The 22,185-nt window shown below is 33.4% G+C and overlaps 1 protein-coding gene across 16 annotated transcripts in view; it reads left to right on the forward strand.

The window, feature by feature from the left end:
• The window catches only part of CSPP1 (centrosome and spindle pole associated protein 1), an 86,174-nt gene that overhangs the window by 43,105 nt on the left and 20,884 nt on the right, over nt 1-22,185 (forward strand). For 11 of the 16 annotated variants that reach the window (XM_045507087.2, XM_074355086.1, XM_074355098.1 and 8 more), the window contains 7 exons: nt 806-935; nt 2,764-2,911; nt 10,641-10,793; nt 14,139-14,251; nt 17,534-17,683; nt 18,091-18,237; nt 21,201-21,305. In XM_045507087.2, the coding sequence (XP_045363043.1) occupies nt 806-935; nt 2,764-2,911; nt 10,641-10,793; nt 14,139-14,251; nt 17,534-17,683; nt 18,091-18,237; nt 21,201-21,305 (946 nt within the window). The remainder of the gene's footprint in view (nt 1-805; nt 936-2,763; nt 2,912-10,640; nt 10,794-14,138; nt 14,252-17,533; nt 17,684-18,090; nt 18,238-21,200; nt 21,306-22,185) is intronic. The other 5 variants (XM_074355094.1, XM_074355095.1, XM_074355096.1 and 2 more) reach the window with 1 other exon arrangement.

A 22,185-nucleotide genomic window follows, 5' to 3' on the forward strand; every position in this document is an offset into this window, starting at 1 on the left:
TATTTTGTAATATCTGTAAATGGAAAGTAACCTTTAAAAATTGTATAAAAAATAAAAATAATTTTTTTAAAGTTAAAAACCCGTTTTATTTCTGCCACCAAAAAAAAAAAAAATGAGAAGAGATGATATTTTTGGAAATCAGAGCCTTTTATAGTCTTTCATAATTCTTTAAAAATAATATTTGAATTTTTCTTTTATAATTAAGATATTTAAAATATATTGTTTTCTTCAGAGTGGCTACATTACTGTATTTTGACATGTATTTAAACAAATAGTGCTTTATTACTTGAGATTTATATTACCATAATATGTTTTAATTTTTTCTTTTTTCAAGTCCTAAGTTTTTCAAAATTTTTAATTTTATTTGGGATAGGCAGACTTTCTTTTTAACTGTAATTATATTTTATTCTTGAAATGGCTAAGAAGTTATTACTTATATTAGAGTACATTTTTTAAGTAAATCTTTAGTTATAGTATTGAGGGACTTCCACTGCATTCAGAAAAGTACATAAGTCACAAGTATATTACTTGATGAATTGTCAGAAAGTGTTTTCACTTGTATGTGAAAGTTTTACTTGCATGTAACTGCCACCTAGGTCAAGAAATGGGTTCAGTAAATTTGAAAGTTCCGTTAATTGTGAAGGCAGAGACAGAAGTCATTTATTTAAGGATTTCTCTTTGATCTATAGAGAAATTCTTCTCCTATTTTAAATGTACTTGTATGCCATGCTATTTCAAAGGAGTGTTACATTGTCTTCTTGCTTTGTCATAAATGGATTTAGATTATTAATTGTGTATTTAATAGGAATACGGTTGGACAGAATGAACTAAAAATTACAAGTGATCGAGCAATAAATTCAGGAATGTTTTTTGAAGATAAACCAAAGCCTTCAAAACAGTCACTTCAGTCTTACCAAGAAGCTTTGCAACAACAGGTATTCATTCATTTATTTATTCATTCATTCATCTAATGTTGAACATCTTATGTGTTAGTACAGTGGTTCCTTAAAACTCAGAGTATGGCAGAGGAGAAAAAAATACCAGTTATTTATAATTCAGTATGAAAAGTTTTGATGTAGATAGACTGGAATGCATGAGACAGGGAGAACAATTGCCAGGGCTATTAGGAGAGCTTCATGTGGTTGATGATATTTGAATTGCATGTTATACAGCGAATAAATATGAAATTCCTAGTGTATTCAGGGAGTGGAAATGATGTAGGAGAAGGGGCTGGAGTGTTAGATTGTGTTGAATTATAAAGGACTAGCTAATAAAGGGTTTTCAGTTTCATCTTGTTATATACAGCCAAAGGGAGGAATTTTAAGCCAAAGAATGAAAGAAAATTGGGTGTGAGCAAATTAGGCTTTAGGAAGATATTTGATTGTGATGTAGACGATTGGGAAAGAGATGTGGCAGAGAACTTTTTAGTAAACTATTGAGGTAGTCCAGCCAGGAGGTAACAAGGCCCTGCACCAGGTGGGGAAGATGGGAAGGACATTGAAGAGACACTTCTGGGATTTCATTGATTGGACTTAGATTTAGGGAATGAGGAAAGAGCAGGGGTCTTGAAGATGTTTCTGAGTGTTGTAATCTAAGAATAATGAGGCTATGAACTAAGGAGAGGGGAAAAAAGAGGTAGAATGCTTAGGAAGGAGGCTAGTGTTCTGTTGTGGTTTGTAACATTTGAAGAGAGTTAGTTACTTAAGAGTAACCTTATCAAATGTATGAGTTTTTTGGGGGCGAATACTCATATTTCCTCCAGAGAGGACCCTGCAACTCTAAGTAGTATGTTCACTTGAGGTATTTTTCTACAAAGTTTCACTTGGGTTTCTTCTAAAACTCTTTTTGTTCAGTTTTTACATTGGGCAACCTCCTTGAAAGATGGAATTAAAAAAAAAAATACAGAATTACCAACATTATTTTTTGTGTGTTAGGATTCTACAAAGACTGCATTTGTCTATTTTCAAATGATCATATTAAAAACACCACTGACAAAACTAGACTTCCTAACACTAGAATTTTATTTTATGTATGTGATGACTTCCTTGGCCTTCCTGGAGTAGTTACTTAAATTTTCCATGTATAGGTTATGATTTTAAAAGTAACTTTCCAAAATGTAAATATTTATTCATTGCCTGTCTATATGTCTTTAGAGACCAACCCTGTGCTTATGCTTGATGATGATAGATTGTATTTGTTTTGTATGCTTTCATGAAGTGTACTTAAAGTAGCCCAGCATTCTCCACAGAGCGCTGAACCTTCAATATCTTTGAATTCTGGGAGTGGCGTTTGCCTGGGGTAGGGTAGGTCTGATGGGGTGTAGGGAGTGTTTGGCCCAGGTCTCATGAGGTGTGGGGAGTAGTTTGTGGCTGGCCGGATTCCATGAAAGGTAGGTGAAAAAAGGAAAGTAGGGAGATCCTGTTAGTCCCCACGGAACTGGTGAGGTTAGGGAGGGAATGGCTCAGGTAGAAGCATTGGGTGGGAGGAAGGAGTTGGTTTAGTCCAAAGTGGCATCAGTGGCTGGAAAGGACTCAAATGACATGATATGAGGGAGTAGCAGCTGTATTTTTCAGCTATTAAAGTGTTTTTAGATTGGGTATTACATATATTTGTGCTATTAAATTTTATAGTGAAACATACTGAAAAAAAAACGTTTGGTTTTTTTTCTCTAATAAAAATAAAATAAAATCTGATATCAAAACTAACTTCTTGAATCAGAATACTTGTGAGCACTTATTATGAATGTTTCTTAATGTTGTCAAGATTCGGGAAAGAGAAGAAAGAAGAAAGCGAGAACGCGAAGAAAAAGAAGAATATGAAGCTAAATTAGAAGCTGAAATGAGAAGTTATAACCCCTGGGGGAAAGGTGGAGGTGGTGCTCCTCTTAGAGATGCAAAAGGAAATCTGATAAGTATGTTATTTCCATTGGTTTGTTTTTTCTGAAAGAAACCAAGTCTTACTTTTTAAAACAATGAGGAGTAGAAAGAAGTGGGAATCAGTCTGTAAGGCAAGGTCTCTTTTTATGCAACTTAATGCGAAAGAGATGTTTTAATAGTAAACATGATAGCAGGTTAAAAAGCCTTTTTTCTTCAGATTACTGTTCATTTATTTTTATTAACAAATTTTTCATCTCTGATGATAACTCAGTTGCAGAGAAAAGCTCATGTTATTTGGCAAGTTTTTACCCAAACTAGTCGTTAGAATTTTTTTAAATTTTCTAGTGAAAATAATACAAGTTTTTTATTGCAAGTTTTTTTTTTTTTTTAAGCTGGTAGACATCTTCAAAATACATGATCTGGTGTAGTGGTAGGATGTTACGTTTAATTTATATATGCCATATAGCTGCACAATGCAAGAACTCGTTTGAAAATAAAGACTTTGTCTCAGAAATTTTCTGGCAGGTTGCAGAATTATATTGATCTATCTTTCAGTATAGTCAAAATGTTTGACCTAGAAATCAAACAACAAGCACTTTGAAAAGAGTCTTTATACAACTTGCATGTATTGGGAGAGTCTCTGATTAGCTTTTAGCTAAGAATAAAAGCAGAGAAAGATAATGGGTATTTGAAAATTGTTTAATTAGAAATGAGAAATGAATAACTAGAAATCCATTAAAATGGTAAAAATGTAAATTTCACGTTCTTTAGTTTTATGTATTGTAAGGACAGTTGAATGATACAATCAGAAGATGTTTTGGGAGTATTGAATATTTAAAGTTCTTAAGTATTATGCCTTTGATTCTTTGTTAAAGATGGCTTTTTAAAAAAGATATATTTGAGGCCCACTTAAATTAATTAGATAACTCTTTTCTTTCCCAAAGGATTTGTTCCTTTCCTGTCTTCTCGTAAATACTTTCCTCATAGTTTGGCAGACTAGAACTCTTACTCTCTTTATAGATGAGGTGATTTTAGGTAATACATAGATAAACATTTAACCTTAGAAATAAATGTTTATTTGAATATATATTGGAAAAACACTGATTTTTCCATTTATGGATAGTGCTATAACATTTCCTTTGAAAGTAAAGGCATTTAACAAAAAGTACTATAACAGACAACTCTCAATTCTCAGACGCTTAAGGCTTGAGGCAGTATAAGTTTAATTTTCACTTAAGTTGCGTTCTGATGCTGTTTGGGTGGTTCTCCTCTAAGAGGTGACTGGGGAATCTAGGCCTCTTCCATTGTGTTACTCCTCCACTTTGGAGTCCTTCACTTTGGGCTGCACAGATGTGGTCCAGAGGGTGGGAGAGCAAGTTGAGAATTTTGTTGGGGCCTGGCCTAAAAGTTGAGGAGTATCACTTTTGTCTTTGTTCCATTATTCAGACCTAGTTATAAGGTTCTAACCTAACTCCCTGGGGGCCTGGAAAGTTTGTTTCTTTATACCCAGAAGGAGGACACGAGATTGATAAGCATCTACCTAGTCTTTGCTGTAATAAATTTAAATTGTGAATTGATAGAAACATAACAGTAACCATGAAGGAGATGCTTATATAACTTTGGGAAGCACTAGAATAAAATAATTTCTTAGAACTTTCCAGCTTTACAGTAAGATTATTTCTAGTTCAGACAACACAGTTACAGTGTTTTGTATGTGTTTAATTGGTAGAAGTGAGTAGAATAAGAATGGATTATTGAGTTATAAAATATTGTTTTAGAATTGCTTTTATCTAACAGGAATGGAGCAAACTTTTTTGAGATTTTTATTTTGAGTGGTAATGTTTAGTTTGCTTATTTAGTGCTATAGTCAAGCCATGAAATAGAAAAGGTGTACTATTTTATCAAATGCAGGAACTCTTTTTTAATGGTATTTTCAAAGCATGTAAACTCATTACTTAAAGAATATCAGTTTGTTTTGAATGTGACTGTTGTATTTTAGAGAGAGAGGGAACATAATTTGTCCATTATATTTGAAATATGTAGTAAAAGTCAGTGTTTTGCTTCACTTCATGTGATGGCCGAGACCATATAACAGGTGGTGTGCTGGGTGACTTTAATTCAGCTGCTGGCTTTTCTAATTATTCCTATTTCATCTTTGATCTTTTATTGCAAAGAAATGAAAGAATTGAATGTTCACCATTATCTTAGCTCTCTAAGAAAGATCTCTTTATAAGGTAAACTAGTTATTAATAAAATATTAAAATCTGTTACCCATACAATTGTAACATATCATCAACCCTTTTAAAGTAAATAACTCTCATTTTTATTATTTGTACTACACTTAAAATCTGTTTCCTTTCTCAGTTCTTTATTCATTAAAATTCTTTATTCAAGTTCCCATAAAAAACTAAGTATATTCTAATGTCTTTCAGTGAGTGAATAGAAATAAACTGTGGTACATCCATACGATAGGATGCTGCTCAGCAGTAAAAAAGAATGAACTGTTGATGCATGAAACAATTTGGAAAACTCTCAAGGGAGGGCTTAAGGGAAAGAAGCCCCTCTGTAAAGGCTATATACACGTATCGTAGAAATGGAGAACAAATCACTGGTTACCAAAGGTTCTGGCTAAGGAGAGAAAGTAACTATCAACAGCATGATGCAGTTTTTGGAGGTGATGGAAGTGTTCTGTATTCTGATCATGGTGATGTTACATGACTCTATTGTATGTTAAAAATTTAAAAACTACACCAAGAGAAAAAAAAAGTTAAAAAAAAGTAAAAATACTTAGCCAATTTGGAAGATAGCAAAAGAATCTCATAGTTCTGATTAATAGCGAGATTAAACAAGCATTCTTAAGCAAGATTGATTAAGTATTTGTATTTCTTTTATGTATTTTATTTGCCCAGTTAGATTTATGTTTATTTTTATGCTGTTTGTTAAGATACAATGCATACAATACAATTCACTTTTTAAGTGTATTGTCAGTGAGTTTTGACAGCTGATTCTGGTAACCACTGCCACAATCAAGATACAGAACATTTCCAACTTACCTGACACTATACCCTTGTCAGCCTCTGATCTGCATTCTGGCACGATAGTATTGCCTTTTATGTATTTTTTAACCTAATGTGATGTTTTTGAGATTGATCTATGTTGTTTGTTTCAGTAATGTATTTCTTTTTATTACTGAATAGTATTCTCTTATGGGAAGGTACGACGACTGTTTATCCATTTGCCAGTTGATGGACCTTTGGATTGTTTACAGTTTGAGGCTATTATGAATAAAGCTGTTATAAATGTTTAGTTACAAATCTTCATGTGAACATAGGTTTTCATTTCTCTTGGGTAAACTCCTATGAATGGAATTGCTGGGATATATAGTAAGTGTATGTTGAACGTTGTAAGAAATTGCCAAACATTTTTCCAAAGTGGTTGTGCCATTTTGCATTCCTACCAGCAAAACACGAGATTTGCCATTGCTCTAAATCCTCATCAGCACTTGAAATTGTTCATCTTAAAAACTTTAGTCACTCTACTAAATGTGTAGTGAGAGCTCATTGTAACTTTTTGTTTTGAAATAATTTGACTTACAGAAGAGTTGCAAAGATACTATAGAGAGTACTCTAATTTCCCTTAATGCTAACATCTTACATAATCTTGGCACAGTGATCAAAACTAGATATTAAAATTGTTATAATACTATCAATTAAATTATAAACTTTGTTTCTCACCAGTTTTCCCCCTAATGTTCTTACTCTGTTCCAGGCTCTAGTCCAGGATTCCAAATTGCATTTAGTTGTCATGTGTCTTTAGTCTCCTCCAGTCTGACGGGTTATCTATCTTTCTGTGTCTTTTTTGTTTTTGTATATATATAGCTTTGTTGATATAATTCCCATACCATGGAATTTATCCATTTAAAATATACAGTTCATTGGTTTTTACTGTATTCATAGAGTTGTGCTAAAACCACACAGTCAATTTTAGAACATTTTCCACATTGAATTGCCTTGATACCTTTGTTGAAAATCAGTTGAGCATAAAATTATTTCTTGACACCCAGTTCTGTTCCATTGATCTGGATGTCTGTCCATGTGCCTTTATTACTCTCTTCATTACTGTAGCTTTGTAGTAAGTTTTGAAATTGAGAGACCTAAGTCTTTTAACTTTGTTCTTCTTTTTCAGGATTGTTTTGGCAACTTGATTTCCTCTGTGTTTTCATATAAATTTTACTATCAGTTTGTCAACTTTAACAAAAAAAAGCAAGGTGGGATTTTTCATTGGGATTGCATTGGCTTTATAGATCAGTCTGGGGACAACCAGCATCTTAATTTAACAATACTGAGTCTTTTGATCCATGAATGTGAACTATTTATCCACTAACTAGTCTTAGTTATCTTTTCTTAGCCATATCTTACAGTTTTCATATCTTGTGGCATATTTTGTATACTTAAGTAGGTAATGTATTTTGATGCCATTTTAAAAGATAACATTTAAAAATTTCAATATCCATTTGCTCACTGCTAGTTTATTGAGATATAGTTAACTTTTGTACATTGCCCTTGCTTAACTCACTGTTTAGTTTTAGAAGTATTTTTATAGTTTCTTTGGGATTTTTTTCCATAGACAATCATGTTGTCTGCAAACAGTTTTACCTCTTCCTTTCTAATCTGAATGCCTTTTACTTATTTTACTTGGCTTTTCACTGATTAGAAACTCCAGTACAGTGTTTAGAAATCACGACAGCAGACAGCCTTGTCTCGTCCCTGATTTTAGGTGGAAAGCAGTATTTCACTGTTAAGACTAATGTTAGCTTGTAGGGGTTTTTTTTAATAGATTTTTTTTAATTAGATCTAGGATGTTCTCTTCCTACTCAGAGTTTTCCTCATGAACGTGTCTTGAATTTTGTTAACAAATTTGCTTTTCTACATTTAAAATAATAATAATTCGTCTTTTTTTATTCTCTTAATATATGGTGAATTACATTGACTTTTTGTAATATTGAACCACTCTTTCATCCTGGCATAAACACTGTTTAGTCATACTTTATTGCATTTTTTACATGTTGTAGAATTTGATATGCTAATATTTTATTAGGGATTTTTGCATCTAGGCTCATAAGGGATATTTGTCTTTTTCTTATACTGTTGTCTGGTTTTGGTATCAGATTAATGCTGGCCTCAGCATGAGCTGGGAAGAGTTGTTTCCTCTTCTATTGGAAGAATGCACCAGTGAAGCCATCTGGACTAGGCATTTTCTTTTGAGAAAGGTTTTAAATTATACATTCTGTTTCTTTAATAAAGAGATACTCAGTTTATCTATCCTTATGTGAAGTTTGGTGGTTTGAGTCATTTGAGGAATTTATCCATTTCATCTGAGTTTGTAAGTTTTTTGGCATACAGTTGTTCACGATATTTTATTTTATGTGTTGACAGTTCCTTCCTTTAAGTCCTGTGCATTCTCTGAGATGCAGTTCTCTCTCTTCAGCTGACATTTAGTGGATGTGTATTATGAACTAGGTTAAACTCTTCTAGGTCTGTGAGCACGAACTTTGTTCTAGGATTGTCTTCTGGCATTGTGTGTTCCTTGAGTTAGATATTCCGTCCATCCATTCTGTCCCACCTTGTCTCTTCTGCCCCTTTGTTTCTTTTTATGCCTTCTCTAAGGATGATCTTTGAGTCTCTTTCTTTGTCCCCGACAGTGTTAAAACTCTCCACTTCACTTCCAACCTGTCTTCTGAATCTTTGCACCTGATGTTTGGTGGATTATGTATACCTAGCACACAAAACCAACCTTCACTTTTAAAACCCAGCTCATCTTTGTTTTTTTTCTGTAAAAGCATCATCATTCTGATCATTCAAACTGAAAAATGCCAGAGTCCTTTTGATGCCCCATAGCCAGTCAGTTAATAAGCCTAAAGTATAGGTTCTCCCTCTTCAGTGTTCCTTGAATTCTCTCTTTGTTCACATTACCACCATAATAGAGATTCATTATGCCTTATTGGGCTATTGCCATTTCTTCATTACTTCTTCATTCTCCTCTGTGTTTCACATCCAAACTATATGTATTCAAAGTATAACCAACTGTATTATTCTATACTCAGAAATCATTGAGGACTCCAGAGTGTTACTGAGTTCACATCCTTGTTCAGACATTTACTGATGTTGTGGTCTTTCAACAAATTAATTTAATTTTCTTATCTATAATACTGGGGTGAAAATAATAGTACCGTATCATGTAAGTTTTTGTACAGAATGTAAAAATGACGAATATTAAATGTTAGCTGCCATTATTACTATTTCTACCTCTTTAACTACCAAAACTGTCTCCATTCTTGAACAGAACAGAGAATTGTCAGCTTGTCTTTTAGAATATTTCAGAATAGGCATCCAGCATGCATTTTCCTATCTAATCTCTCATTGCTGTGTTATGTCTGCTTTGAGCTCCAGTCAGGCTGGACTACTTTAATGTTGCCAGAACAATATTTATGTTTTACTCTCTTGGAGCTGTTTCTTTATTATGCTTTCCTACCCATTTTCACCTGCGAAACTCCTATCCAGTTTCTAAGTTGAGCCTGTCTTAAATGTTGCAGCAGGATGTGAACTTTACTGACTCTGAACTCTCTCTTTGGTAATGTTTCTGTGTTATTTTCCATGTTTTAGTTGTAATGTATATTAAAAAACACATCTTTCAACTTAACAGGCTTCCTGATAAGCACTTATACCCAGTTTAAGTTTACTTTCACTGCTAGAATACTATCTCAGTTGTTCTGTGGAGAAAAACTACTTCTTATCTTGTTAAAGCTTTGAGTTCTACAACCATTCAAGTTTGTTTATAAGATTGACTGGTTGTTTGACCTAGTCTTGTGTGCTCAGATTTTTGCCATGTGTATGTGGTCTCTATTGCTGTGTTTACCTAGCATGCAGTATTTTAAAATAACAGACACTTGTTATCTTGTAGTTCTTGAGTCAGTAATTTGTGAGTGTTTTAGCTGGGTGGTTCTGTCTCAGATCTCTCATGAGGTGGCAGTCCAAGATGTTAGTCATTTGAAGGTTTTGTTGGGACTGGAGAATCCATTTCCTATATGGCTCCCTCACATGGCTCAGGAGACCTCAGTTCCTCGCCCCGGGGGCCTCTCCACAGGGCTTCTTAGTGTCCTTATGACGTGGTAGCTGGCTTTCTTCAGAGTGAGCGAGCCGATAGGTCCAGCAAGGTGGAAACATAATGTCTTTTGTGAAGTAGCCTTGGAAGTCATATACCATCCTGCAGTATCCTTTTCATAAGAAGTGGCCCACACTCAAAGGGAGGGGAATCAAGCTCCATTTTGTAAGGGAGGATTGTCAGAAAATTTGTAGATACATTTCAGAACTACACTCCACATGATATTTTTTCATTAGGAACACTAATGGTGTTGGATAAATTTCACTATGACTAGTATTGAATTGTTGCTGTGTTTGTTCTATATTAAAGATATTCAGAATTCTGAAGTAATATAGATATGGATATGGTTTTTATGGATTGTCAAAGATCTGTGTACTCTTAAGTTCTCTACCAATTTTTAGTTTATTTTGTAAGATCATTTTTTGAAAATTTTCAAAAAGTTTTGATAATTTTGTTTGTTTTTAGGGCACCAAGATACCACTGAATCATTCCAGCTCTGTACTATTGTTTTTCTCTCCATTTCTCTACTTTAAAAAAATGTATTAAGCATACTAATTATAGAAGTGTACTTATTGAAATAAATGGCTTATTTTTCCCTCTCAGCTGATTTGAATAGGATGCACAGACAAAATATAGATGCCTACCATAACCCAGATGCAAGAACATATGAAGATAAAAGGGCTGTTGTATCTCTAGACCAAAATTTAGCCACTTCAAATGCTGAGAACCTAGAAGATTCTACAAATAAAAACTCAGGTTTTTAATCACATTCTTTTTTTTTTCTTTTTTTTCCCCCACATTTCTAAAGTTGTTCAGTAACATTTCTCTTCTGTTCTTTGACATAGTTCCTATTGTGATTTTGAGAATTTGGTTACTCTGAGTCAGGAAGCATAATATGTTATTCATGCTGTTTCCAATAACTTTTCTACATCAGTATTTTGAAAAAAGTGAATAAGGAAATATAGTTTGTTTTTTAATACTGTTTATTTTTTCTCAGCTTTATTACTTACTTATGTATACTTCAGCTGCTTCTAACACTTTTATTTGCTAGTGGACATTTCTTAAAATCAAATCGTCTTTTTACCCATACACAGTTATGCTTTTTATACCCATAAGAATTAGTTTGAATTAGTGAAAATGTATCAGATGTTGTATGATAAATTGTACAGTGAAATTCAGTATTCACTTTTTTTTTATAATCATTTGCTCTCCCTTGTAAAACCACAGTATACAAAGAAAATAAATGAAACAATTAAAAGTTTCTTTTGATGTCTGGTCACATCCCCCTTTCTTAAGCAAATATTTTTGATTTGCTGTTATACAAGGTCCTTTAATTAAAGGTTCTGTAAATTAAACATTATTCAGTAACTTTATGACTTGCTAGGAAAAGTTGCCATCATCTTTATCAAGTATATATGAAAATATGTTACATATTTAAAATTCAAAGGAAATTTAAAGAATACACCACCTTGCATTATATATATTTTTTAATTTTGGGGGGGGACGGGGAGGAAATTAGGTTTATTTATTTATTTAGAGCAGGTACTGGGGATTGAACCCAGGACCTCATGCATGCTAAGCATGCACTCTACCATGAGCTATACCCTCCCCCATATATTTTGATGACTATAAAAGTACCCATTTAGTTACTGCAGATTCTCTTTTGTGCTTTCACAAAAATTTTGACTTTACACTAGAGAAGAACTCTGTTAGGAAGTCCTTCTAAAGTATCCCTCACTGATCATACAGTCTTTTTACATTTTTAAAAATTTTCAACACATATGACTTATTGGCCACATAGGCAGATGAATGGGGAGCTGTGATTAAAATGACTAGCCTTGTATCTTTCAAACCTTTAATGGTGGCACTAATCTATGCAGCCTTTTTGAACATTTCGAGAGATATGTTTGTTGTTTCTATGGACAGCCTGACCACTGTTTGATCTCTAACTACAGGAAAATGCTTTCCTACTTTGATCCACAATAAATTTCTGCCCAGTGGATCCAGTTTTGATTTTTGGAGTACTAAAATTGAAACTTATGATTTTGTTGAAATTATTAATTTGGCTCTCACTCTGAGTCTGTAATAATTCACTGTGCAGCAGCAGCATCAAAACACCTTTTCATTTTACTGAAGACTTCTTTCTGATTATCATTATTTTTCTCTTCATTGGCTTCTTTTTCTGTACTGAGATCAATGGTACAGACCCCCTTCTCTACCCTTCTCTACCACACCCAGTATTGTTTGTAATTCCCTCTCAGCCCCTAACTTTCTATATTGTAGTAATAACATTTTAGGCATCTAGCTCTGCTTACCATGCAGAAACACTGGAAAAATCAAAATTTTCTATGTTCTCTTCCCAAGAAAGCGCACAAGCTTGATGATTGAATATGCACAGCAGAATTTACTGTCTATTGCCTTTCTTTACACCACCAGGGTTTTGGTGCTGGTGTTGTGGCCAGGATGCTGTAGTTTAAGAAGTCATGTAAAATCATATTTCCCTTTTTTGTGAATTGAAATTCCCTAAATTAACTTTCATTCCTTAAGAATTAGCCTAAAATAGGCTTTCTGAATGCAGGGAACTATTGAGAGTCACCTAATTTATTGCTTTGCCATTATGAGTGTATGTGTTTAATATATGTATATGTGTGTATCTATATACATGTGTATACACACATCCATATATGACATTTAATATTTTAAAGGCCTTAGGGAACTTGAATATATCTGAAAGTTGAATATTATACTGTGTACTTAAGGTTCATTGTTCTCTAATATTTTGTCTTCATTAGGCCTGTTTTTGAGGCTCTTTTTAATGTTTGTTGTTTTTTTCTTTTACTTTGATTCTTAGATGAAAAACCATGTTTATTAAGTCCATACTAATTTGACTTAAATTTAATTTTTGGCTTATTATGATACCTGGATACGTTTCCATTTTCTTTGTTTAGAACATGTGTTTTTCTTTGGTTTTATTTTTGTAATGTTTCTATTTTTAAAAGAACTTAGCTTTGCCTGTCTCTAATATTATTTCTTCAGACTCTTAATTGCCTCAAAGGTTTAAAATTCAAGTGATCATCAAGGTGAAACATACTACTCAGTTTTGTTTTGCTAATCGGATTTTCTATCATAACGTAAGATTTTAATGTTTAGCTATTGATTTGGCTTTCTGCTGATCTATTCAGATACGTATTAATAAATTTAAATACAAAGGCAAAATAGACCTAAAAGCTAAACTGCAAAGCAGTCAGCCTATACGTATTACATGCGTGAGAGAAATAAATGCTTTAGATTGATGGTATAAAGAGACTAAAAAATAATACTAAAAAGTTATATGAGGCTTAAATTTAAATATCAATTTTTTTTCCTGCACTCAAAAAGACCCCTGAGGTATAATTATTTTCCAGATTGATTTTATGGAATAATTTTTTTTCCTTTCCCAAAATGTTTAATACTATTTTTAGGTAATAAATAGCATATTTTTATTGTTCATGTTTATATCTCATTAACCCAATAGAATTTTAAGATAAAAATTATTGCAATGATTAAAACAGTCATTCTAATTTGTAGGAATGTTTAGAGCTGACTTGCTAATCTGTTGTTTAAACCATGGATGGGAATCAACTTTTGGAATTACTGATTTTTTAAAACAATTTTAGACAATTTTTATATGTGTATACCTAATACATTTTAGTATATAATTAGGCAATATTCTTAAGAAAAGGATATTTACATCCATGCATAAGAACTTAAACATGTACCTTTTTTCCCTCTGTAAATTTTACTCTAAATCTTTGCTGCAATGAGAGTTGTCTAGGCTATTAATGTTTATGTTTCCCCGGTGTCTTTCTGGTATAGATATGTTACGGTTTTTCAACTATCCATTAATTTTATTTTAGTTTCACCATTTTTCTTTCTCTCTTTACTTTTCATCTGGTCTTTAGATTCTAATCTCAGCCTTCTTTTTCTGATTTTAACCGTTGGACTACTGTATTTAGCACATTTTTTTCAAAATTTGAATTTATTAGTAGAGTCTTCGTTCTTTAACCTGTACGGTTTCTAAGCATTGGCTAATGGTATGTTTTTGCAAATTTCTCTTTCAAGGTCATATGCAAACACAGAACTCTCCTTTTGCTCGGGGAAATATATTTTGTGAGCCTCCAACTGAACTTCAAATTAAACAGCAGGAGTTATACAAGAACTTTCTTCGTTTTCAGGTAAAATGTTTATTTGACAATAATTTCAAAGTTTCATATGAATTTTAATAAACTAAACTTGCAAAGATTTTTTATGCAAGATAATAAATTCTAAAATGCCATTCAGTTACCTGAAATAATTTATATCAACTATAAATTATATTATCATTATTATTTCATTTATATTATTATTCTGTTCTTTTATCTGAAAAAGGAACAAGGAGACATATTAGATATACTGGTTGACTTAATCTTTAAGTTTTTAAGATTTAAAATTTAATCTTTAAATTTTACTAAATCATTGTTAAAAGAATGCTGAAATTTCTGAAACTGAAAGACTTAATAAAATGTTCACCTATTAGTCATAGAGTATCTTTCTAGATGCTTGTGTGTTAGTAGAAAATAATGAATTTTTTCCTAAATGATTTGATATTCTTGACTCAGTTGTATAATTTGTAAGTAAATAAATATTAAATGTAATCACATTTTGCAGTTATTTGCCCCATTTATGTATGTAAACAAATAGCATTTAAAATAGTAGAAATGACCAAAGGAAGACACTTGAACATCAGGTGTTTATTAAGCAAACGGATTTATTGAACTCTCATACTGTGTCCACCCTTGGGATGAAGCCGGAATGAGAGACCTGCCCATAGGGGGCTCAACAATATTTTTCTCCTTATCTTCCTCCCCTCCACACCCATGCTTAATCCCGAAGTCAGATTGATACTCTGTCCAGGTTAATCTTCCTTTGATATGACTTCTCATGTTATTCTTAATTCAAAACCTGATAGCAGCTTTTCTTTTCTACAGAAAATGTCCATATTCCTTGGTCTAATGTTTAATGCTATCCAGTCTAATCCCAACCTCTTAAACAATTCTTCTTAAAGACATTCTACTCAAACATGCCACCTTTCTAATCCTAATTATTGTGGATTCTTAAATAAGGCAGTGACATAGTGGATGTAGTCTTAATTAAGGATGATTGACCTGGCATTACTGTTGAGGATGTATTTTTGGAGGATTTAAAAGATTGGAAGGAGGGGTATTTTACTGGAGTGGTGACATTGGAAATGAATGGAAAGACCTTTCTAAGGATCAACAATGAATAGAGAAATTGAGTGTGAGAGAGTAGCAACAGAGATCCCAAGGGTGCTGGGCACTCATGTCAGGTTATCAGCAGATTGAGGGTCAGAGTTACCTGTTGAGCTTGAATCAGTACATGTATTGCCCATAATGACAGCAAGTCAAAATTACGTAGCTCCTATTATACTTAGCAACTGTTAGCATGGCCTAGGGTAGAATTTAGGGGAAAATAAATATATCTTGCAATTTTTTAGCCTTTTATTATTTGTAAGGTACTTTCACAAATAGTGTCTTATTAAACCTCAAAACCCTCTGAGGAAGTTATTACTATTTTTATTTTAAGACCTGCAATTAAAACATAGGCTGACGTTCACCTGTGTGGCAGAGCTAGCAAGTTGTGAGGCCAATGCTTGAACCGAAGCCTTCTGACTTTTAAGTTTCATGTCTGTACGTACTACACGTACGTTTGTAGAGAGCTCAAGAAAGTCTTTCCTCTGGAAAAAATACTAGTAGTAGGGGAAGCTGTGACTGTATTAGTTTCAGAGTAAGTTCAGCCTTCAGTTCTCCCACTGTCTAAAATGGTGATTTAGGTATTTTCTTTTAGCTGCCTTTTAAAACCCTCCTTCTTCCCCCAAACAAAATCTAACCCCAAACTCTAAGGAAACATAGAATAACTAAATGGTATTATTACTGTCAACAATATGGTGTCAGACAAGAAGTATCCCCAAACTTAAATGTGAGAAGAAATGTTATAAAATGTTCCAATCTGTGCACAAAGATGACAAAGGAAGCCTTAGCTTCATGTCTGCACAAATAAGTTATACCATGAAAATTAGTGCAGCAGAGGTCTTCATGTGGTTAAAATTTGGTAAATAACACATGTGGGTGTTTAGATGTCAGTTTTAATTACAATTTTAATTAACAAAACTAATAAAATATTTGCAGGACCCTGAAATACTTTTGTATTGTACAGTTTGAAAACCACTGACCTAGAAGATAGCTTTCCTCTTTCTCTTGAATTGCTGTTTAGTGTTTTTGTTGAAACGATACTTCTGCGGATTATTAGATATATGATCCATTTATGATTGTGACCCATTAATGGAGGAGTGGCCTTGTGGTTATGATTTTACTTTTTTCATGGAGTAGGAAAAGGGTGAACTGAGTGTTAAATGTGAGGTTTTGTTGTATGGATCATGAATGATGCTTTCTCTAGGGCTCCTGTAATTAAAGACGTGATGACATACACTGCTTAGTACTAAATATTAAGATTGTACATATTTAATAGTGTTGTGAGAAAGAAGTGTTGGAAAAAAAATCCTAGCATGTAAAATCATGGGACATGTAAGAAGATTAAAGTTATTATAGCTCAAAAGATTGACAGTATTCAATAGAACAACCCTGAAGCTAGAGGAGATTCAGACAAGAACAGTAAAAATAATATGAATAGTCATAATCAAGCCATACTTAAGAGTGATGAAAATCTGCTCATTACCTTAAACCAGCGTCATGAATACCCAGTATCCGTGCTGCCGTTCTTCTCTACCTCGTTCGTGAGGGATGTAGACCATCTCTCAGAGTCCTCTTCCTTTCAGATCTTTGACTCCGCCTTAGAATACTTCCCCAGAGTACTCAGCACTGCAGTCTCCAGGTGGTGTTTAAACAAAACTTAATTTTGAATCCTTGTGGCTAAAATCCTTGTTCACTTTGCAGCTTGCCAGTAGCTGGGAGAGAAGGAAGGCCATTCTAGGGAAGGGATTCTTATGCTAAAATGTTTCACTGTTGTTTTGGGATCCTGATCAAGCCAAGGGACATTGAGACATAATAGTAGCAGTCATTATAGACTAATATAATCATGAATTGTTTACTGAATACTTTGTATATAGGAGGAATTTTTTTGTTTTTTATGTACATTATTTCATTTCAGCTCTTAGAGCATCCCTTTGAGATGTTGACATTAATAACTTTTTTCTAGATGACAAAACTGAACAAGAAAGTTTCTTAAGGTCACACAGTCTGTTGGAGCTGGAATTTTACTCATAGCTCTTAACATTACATCATGTGGATTTTTAAAATATAGGAAACTGAAAAATTTAGGAACTTATGTTTACTTACAAAAAGAGGGTGCAGATGTTGAAGTCACAGGATACTAGGATGATTAAGTGATATTCTAACTTTTCAATAGTTTTACAAAAGAATAAGTAGGTTTAATTTTTTCAGATTGAGGAAAAGAAACAAAGAGAGGAAGCAGAGCGAGAGAGATTGAGAATTGCTGAAGAAAAAGAAGAAAAACGGCTTGCAGAACAGAGGGCACGAATTCAGCAAGAGTATGAAGAGGAACAGGAAAAGAAAAGGGAGAAAGAGGAGGAGGTGCATTTTTCCCCTGCTCTGTTTTTCTACTTAGTCTGAAAGTGAAATATTTATTTTGATTTGAAAAGATATTTATTACTTACAAAGGAGAAGTCTTGGAATACATTTAGGAAATATCAGATCAATATCCATTCATTGGATATTACTTTATTAAAATGAAAGACTAAATTTTAAATTAAGAAAAGAGGTAAATTTTGACTTTTTTAAAGCCAGAAAATAGTTTAGGCTGACTAAGATGTTATAAGCCTAACATTTTATTGTTAAGCGGACAGTTTCTTTATGTTAAAGACTACTGTATCCTCTATACCGTCAATTTTATCTCTTTATTTCAGACAAATAAGACAGCAGGTTTTTGAATGGACTATAGAATATGTATATGGAGTATATTTTTTTGCTTTATTTTAAAGCAAAGGCTGAAAAATGAAGAGCTTATTCGGCTAGCTGAAGAAAGACGAAAAGAAGCAGAAAGAAAGAAGAAAGAAGAAGAAGAAAAACATAACCTACAACTTCAGCACTACTATGAAAGAGAAAATATAGTTGGGGAAGAAACAAAGGTAAGTTTCAGACAAATGTCTATGAAACCCATAGTTTAACCACTTTCCCTGTGAGAGTGATGGAGCAGTTAGCAGGCGGGAGAACACGGAGGTGCTTTTCGTCTTTCCTTTCATCCTGCTGCTCTGTCTGGGTGCCGCGCACTGAACTTCCTGTGCTAGATGATGTCACTGCTGTGAACATAATGGGTTTACTTCCTGTCGCCATTCTTCGTCTTGTTCCCATGGTCTATAGACTAGCACTGTAGGAACTGTTCCTTCATGACGAGAGTAAGTGTAAAAATTGAGTGGGAACTTTTGTAGCAATTTGTCAACGTAAAGTTTTCATTTATCTAGTACAGCCGACCCTTGTACAGCGCGTGGTTGGCCCTCCACACCTGCGCTTCCTGCGCACCTGCGAATTCAGTCGACCGCTGGCTCTGCAGAATTGTAGTATTTGCCTTTGAAAAATGTCCTTGTGTAAGTTGACCCGTGCAGTTAAACCTGCACTGTTCAAGGGTAGCTGTAATTTATTCTTACTCTGCTTTACACATCTGTCCATGACAGATTGGAAATTAAAAAAGAAAGACTTGTGGCTCAGCAAAGACTGGTTTGAAGTTTACATCTCTGAGATGGGAGTTGATGTTCATGATTAGGTTCGTGAATCAGTTATTAGAAGTTTTCTCCCTAGAAAGCCAGTTTGCCCCTACAAGGATCCAGCTCATACCCTTGCTCATATTTCAAAACTATGTTTAAAATTTTGTATGCATAAATATCACTAGGGACTTACTAAAAATGCATCTTCTTGGGTCTCATCTACAAAGTACCTTATTTACTCAGTCTGGTTTACTAACCCTTAGGGATTGGATGCAATTAGCCTGTAACCACACCTTGAAAAACCTTATGTCTTCTAAGTTTAGCCTAATTTAAAGAAAAATTGTTTTCAGAAATTTAGATATATACAGATATTATTTCTTGTAAATAGAACTGACAGAAAGATTACTTTTAACCAGTGGGCTCCTCTGGTGTATTTATGAGGTGGTTTGGTACATTGTTCAGTGTGTAACCTACTGTGGATAACATGATGCATTTCTGAGTGGTTCGAATACATTGATTTCTTACCCCAGAGTTTTATGGTGATAGAAATCTAAGCATTCACAATTTGAATTTTATGAAACATTGTTTAAAAGGGCATTTATAAGTCAGATCTGTATTTTTTATTTTCAGTGTTCCAGGAATGTTAGGCAGTACCTTCATTCTTAGGATATAAAGTTGAATCTATATATGCTCAGCCTTTTAAAGCATATCATCTAAGTATCATATGATTCATAATTTAATTAAAGTTTTTTTTTAAGTTTGTTTTTTAGAGTAGTGTTTGGTTTATAGCATAATTGTGTGGAAAGCAGAGAATATTTATTGTAAAGCTGATTATCTGAAAATGAATGTTATTAGTTTCACAGTTGTGTTTCTGCCACATTCTTAATTATGTTTAAGAAAAAAATGCTATTTCTTAGGAATATATAATTTTATGACTGTTATAGTTTAATTGTGAAGTATCATAAAGTTTTAGATCAGCTTTTTCTCATTTAATGCATTTTGCCCTCAATTCTGAAATTATCATTGCTGTCATTTTAAAATTTATGTAGGCCTGATATACATTTTTGTCTACTTTTAATTTTTACTTTTATGTCACTATTTTTTATTTAGTCTGTATATTTACCTAGTTCGTTAAATTTGTTTTTGTATCCTAACCTGAGTTAGTCTTTTAAATAGTGATATCTAAGTTCATTTGTTTATCATAACCAGTATATTTTGATTATATTAATTGAATTTCTGGCTTTTTTGTTTGTTTTTGCTTCCTTGACAGTTACTTGGTTTTTTTATCATGCAAACTATACTTTGTTTGCTTCATCCTCTACAGGCCTTTGGAAGGTTTAGATTGTCTTTATAATTCTGCTGGTGGTCACCTAGAGGGTTTTTTTTTTTTTTTTTTTCAACTTTGCCTCTCATGCATTTCTGACTTTAACAAAGTCACCAGTGAAAGTAGTATTTGATCTTGTACTGTGCAAAATAAGCAATTTAACATCCACACTTATACTCTGGTCTGGGTCTTTTTTTACCCAGATAATTATTGCATTTTGTTGGGAGTTTTTATGTTTTCAGCATTTTGATTTTAATATGAAGTTGGGAACTGTTGGCTTTATTACACTGTAACGTGGAACCCTGTTTTATTTTCTTATGGAGACATAGAACCCTGTCACGATTCATGATGCACTTGGTGAGAAGGGAGCTAGATTTTAGAGGTTGATTTCTGCTGTTTTCCAGAAAAGAGTTCTTGTTTTCTGTATTGTCCTATTTCTTTTTATTATTAAGACAGTTTTTACTTTGGCTTATTTTTTTGTTTTTGTTGCTTTCCCAACATTTGGCAGGCTGTTGCTTTACTTCAGTTGTTGAATTATTTTTAATCCTACTCTGAGAGTCATATTCTTTTAATAAGAGTATCTAAATCCATTTATGTTTATCATAACTGATTTTTAAAAAAATTGAAGTATAGTTGATTTACAATGTTATGTTAGTTTTTGGTGTACAGTATACTGATTTAGTCATACATATATATCCATATTCTTTTTCATTATAGACTATTACAAGATATTGAATATAGTTCCCTGTGTTATACCATAGGACCTTGTTGTTTATTTTATATATAGTATTTTGTATCTGATAACTGACGTATTTGATCTTAATAAAATTAAACTTCTGACTTTTTTTAGTAAATACATGTAGTTTTAATTGAAGTTAGTTGATTTACAATATTATGTTAGTTTTGGGTGTACAACATGGTGATCCTAGTATTTTTATAGACTTTTGGTAAATATTTTATTTAAAAAAAGCAATAGCATTCTGAACTTCTTGGATGGTCTTGTTAACTATTAGAGGTGTGTGTGTATGTGTTCATGTATATATATATATATTTTTTTCCCCCTCAGCACTTTAGACAGCCTTCTCCTGTAGTTCCTGCTCTTCAGAACAGGATTGCAAGCAAACTCCAAAGACCGCCTTCAGTTGACAGCATTATAACTTCCTTTGTGCAGGTGCGTACTTTTGACTCGTCTGTCTTATTAGCTAAGTTATTTGGATTGGGGGGATTGGATGATATTTTCTTATTTGTCATATTTAGCTTGTTTACATTTTCTCAGATTTGAAATACAGATAATGTTTCCATTAATTTGTCTGTGGCTGCAGTTGTAAGTGATAATGCTCAGGGCCCTAAAGTTAAATTCTTTTGACAAATCTTAATTTAGCAAATAGGCCTTTTCTTTGATAATATATCTTCTAGCTAGCTGTAATAAAGTTCCTTATACTTTAAACTGAGCTACAATCAAAAGAGAGCTACGAAAATGTTTCAGAAGGATTGATCCTTGAGTTGACTCTTGAAGATTGAGTAGGAATTTGCCAGAAGGAGGAGGAGGAGAAGGGGGGACTTTGAGCACACGCAAAATCCTGGAGGGGACTGTTCGCCACATGGCACACGTGGGGAATGCGTGGTTGAGTCTGGTCTGCTGATCCCAGCCAGGCGGCAGAGGAGGTGAAGTCAGGTGGATGCAGGGCATTGTGTGGAGCTAAGGGGTTTCACTTCATTCCTTAGGCCAGTGGATATCAAACAGGCTAATTACCAGAATAGGTAAAGAAACATATTAAAACATCTTCTTCAGTCCCACCCTCTGAGATTCTGATTTTAATAGGTCTGTGGTGGATAATTTATGGGAATTCATGTTAATACTTTAAGTAGGGGAGTGATATGGCCATGTTTTTCTTGCGTAGTGTTTTCTCAGGCAGTGGTGTGGAGATATACTGTGGAGGCCAATCAAGACTATAAACATGGAGACAAGTTAAGATGCTTTTGCGGAAGTCCAGATGTGAGACTTTGAGGACCTAAGCAGAGGCAGTGACGTGAAAAACTGAGAAGGGGTG

The sequence above is a fragment of the Camelus bactrianus genome, chromosome 29, assembly GCF_048773025.1.
Source record: "Camelus bactrianus isolate YW-2024 breed Bactrian camel chromosome 29, ASM4877302v1, whole genome shotgun sequence".
Classification (NCBI taxonomy): Eukaryota; Metazoa; Chordata; class Mammalia; order Artiodactyla; family Camelidae; genus Camelus; species Camelus bactrianus.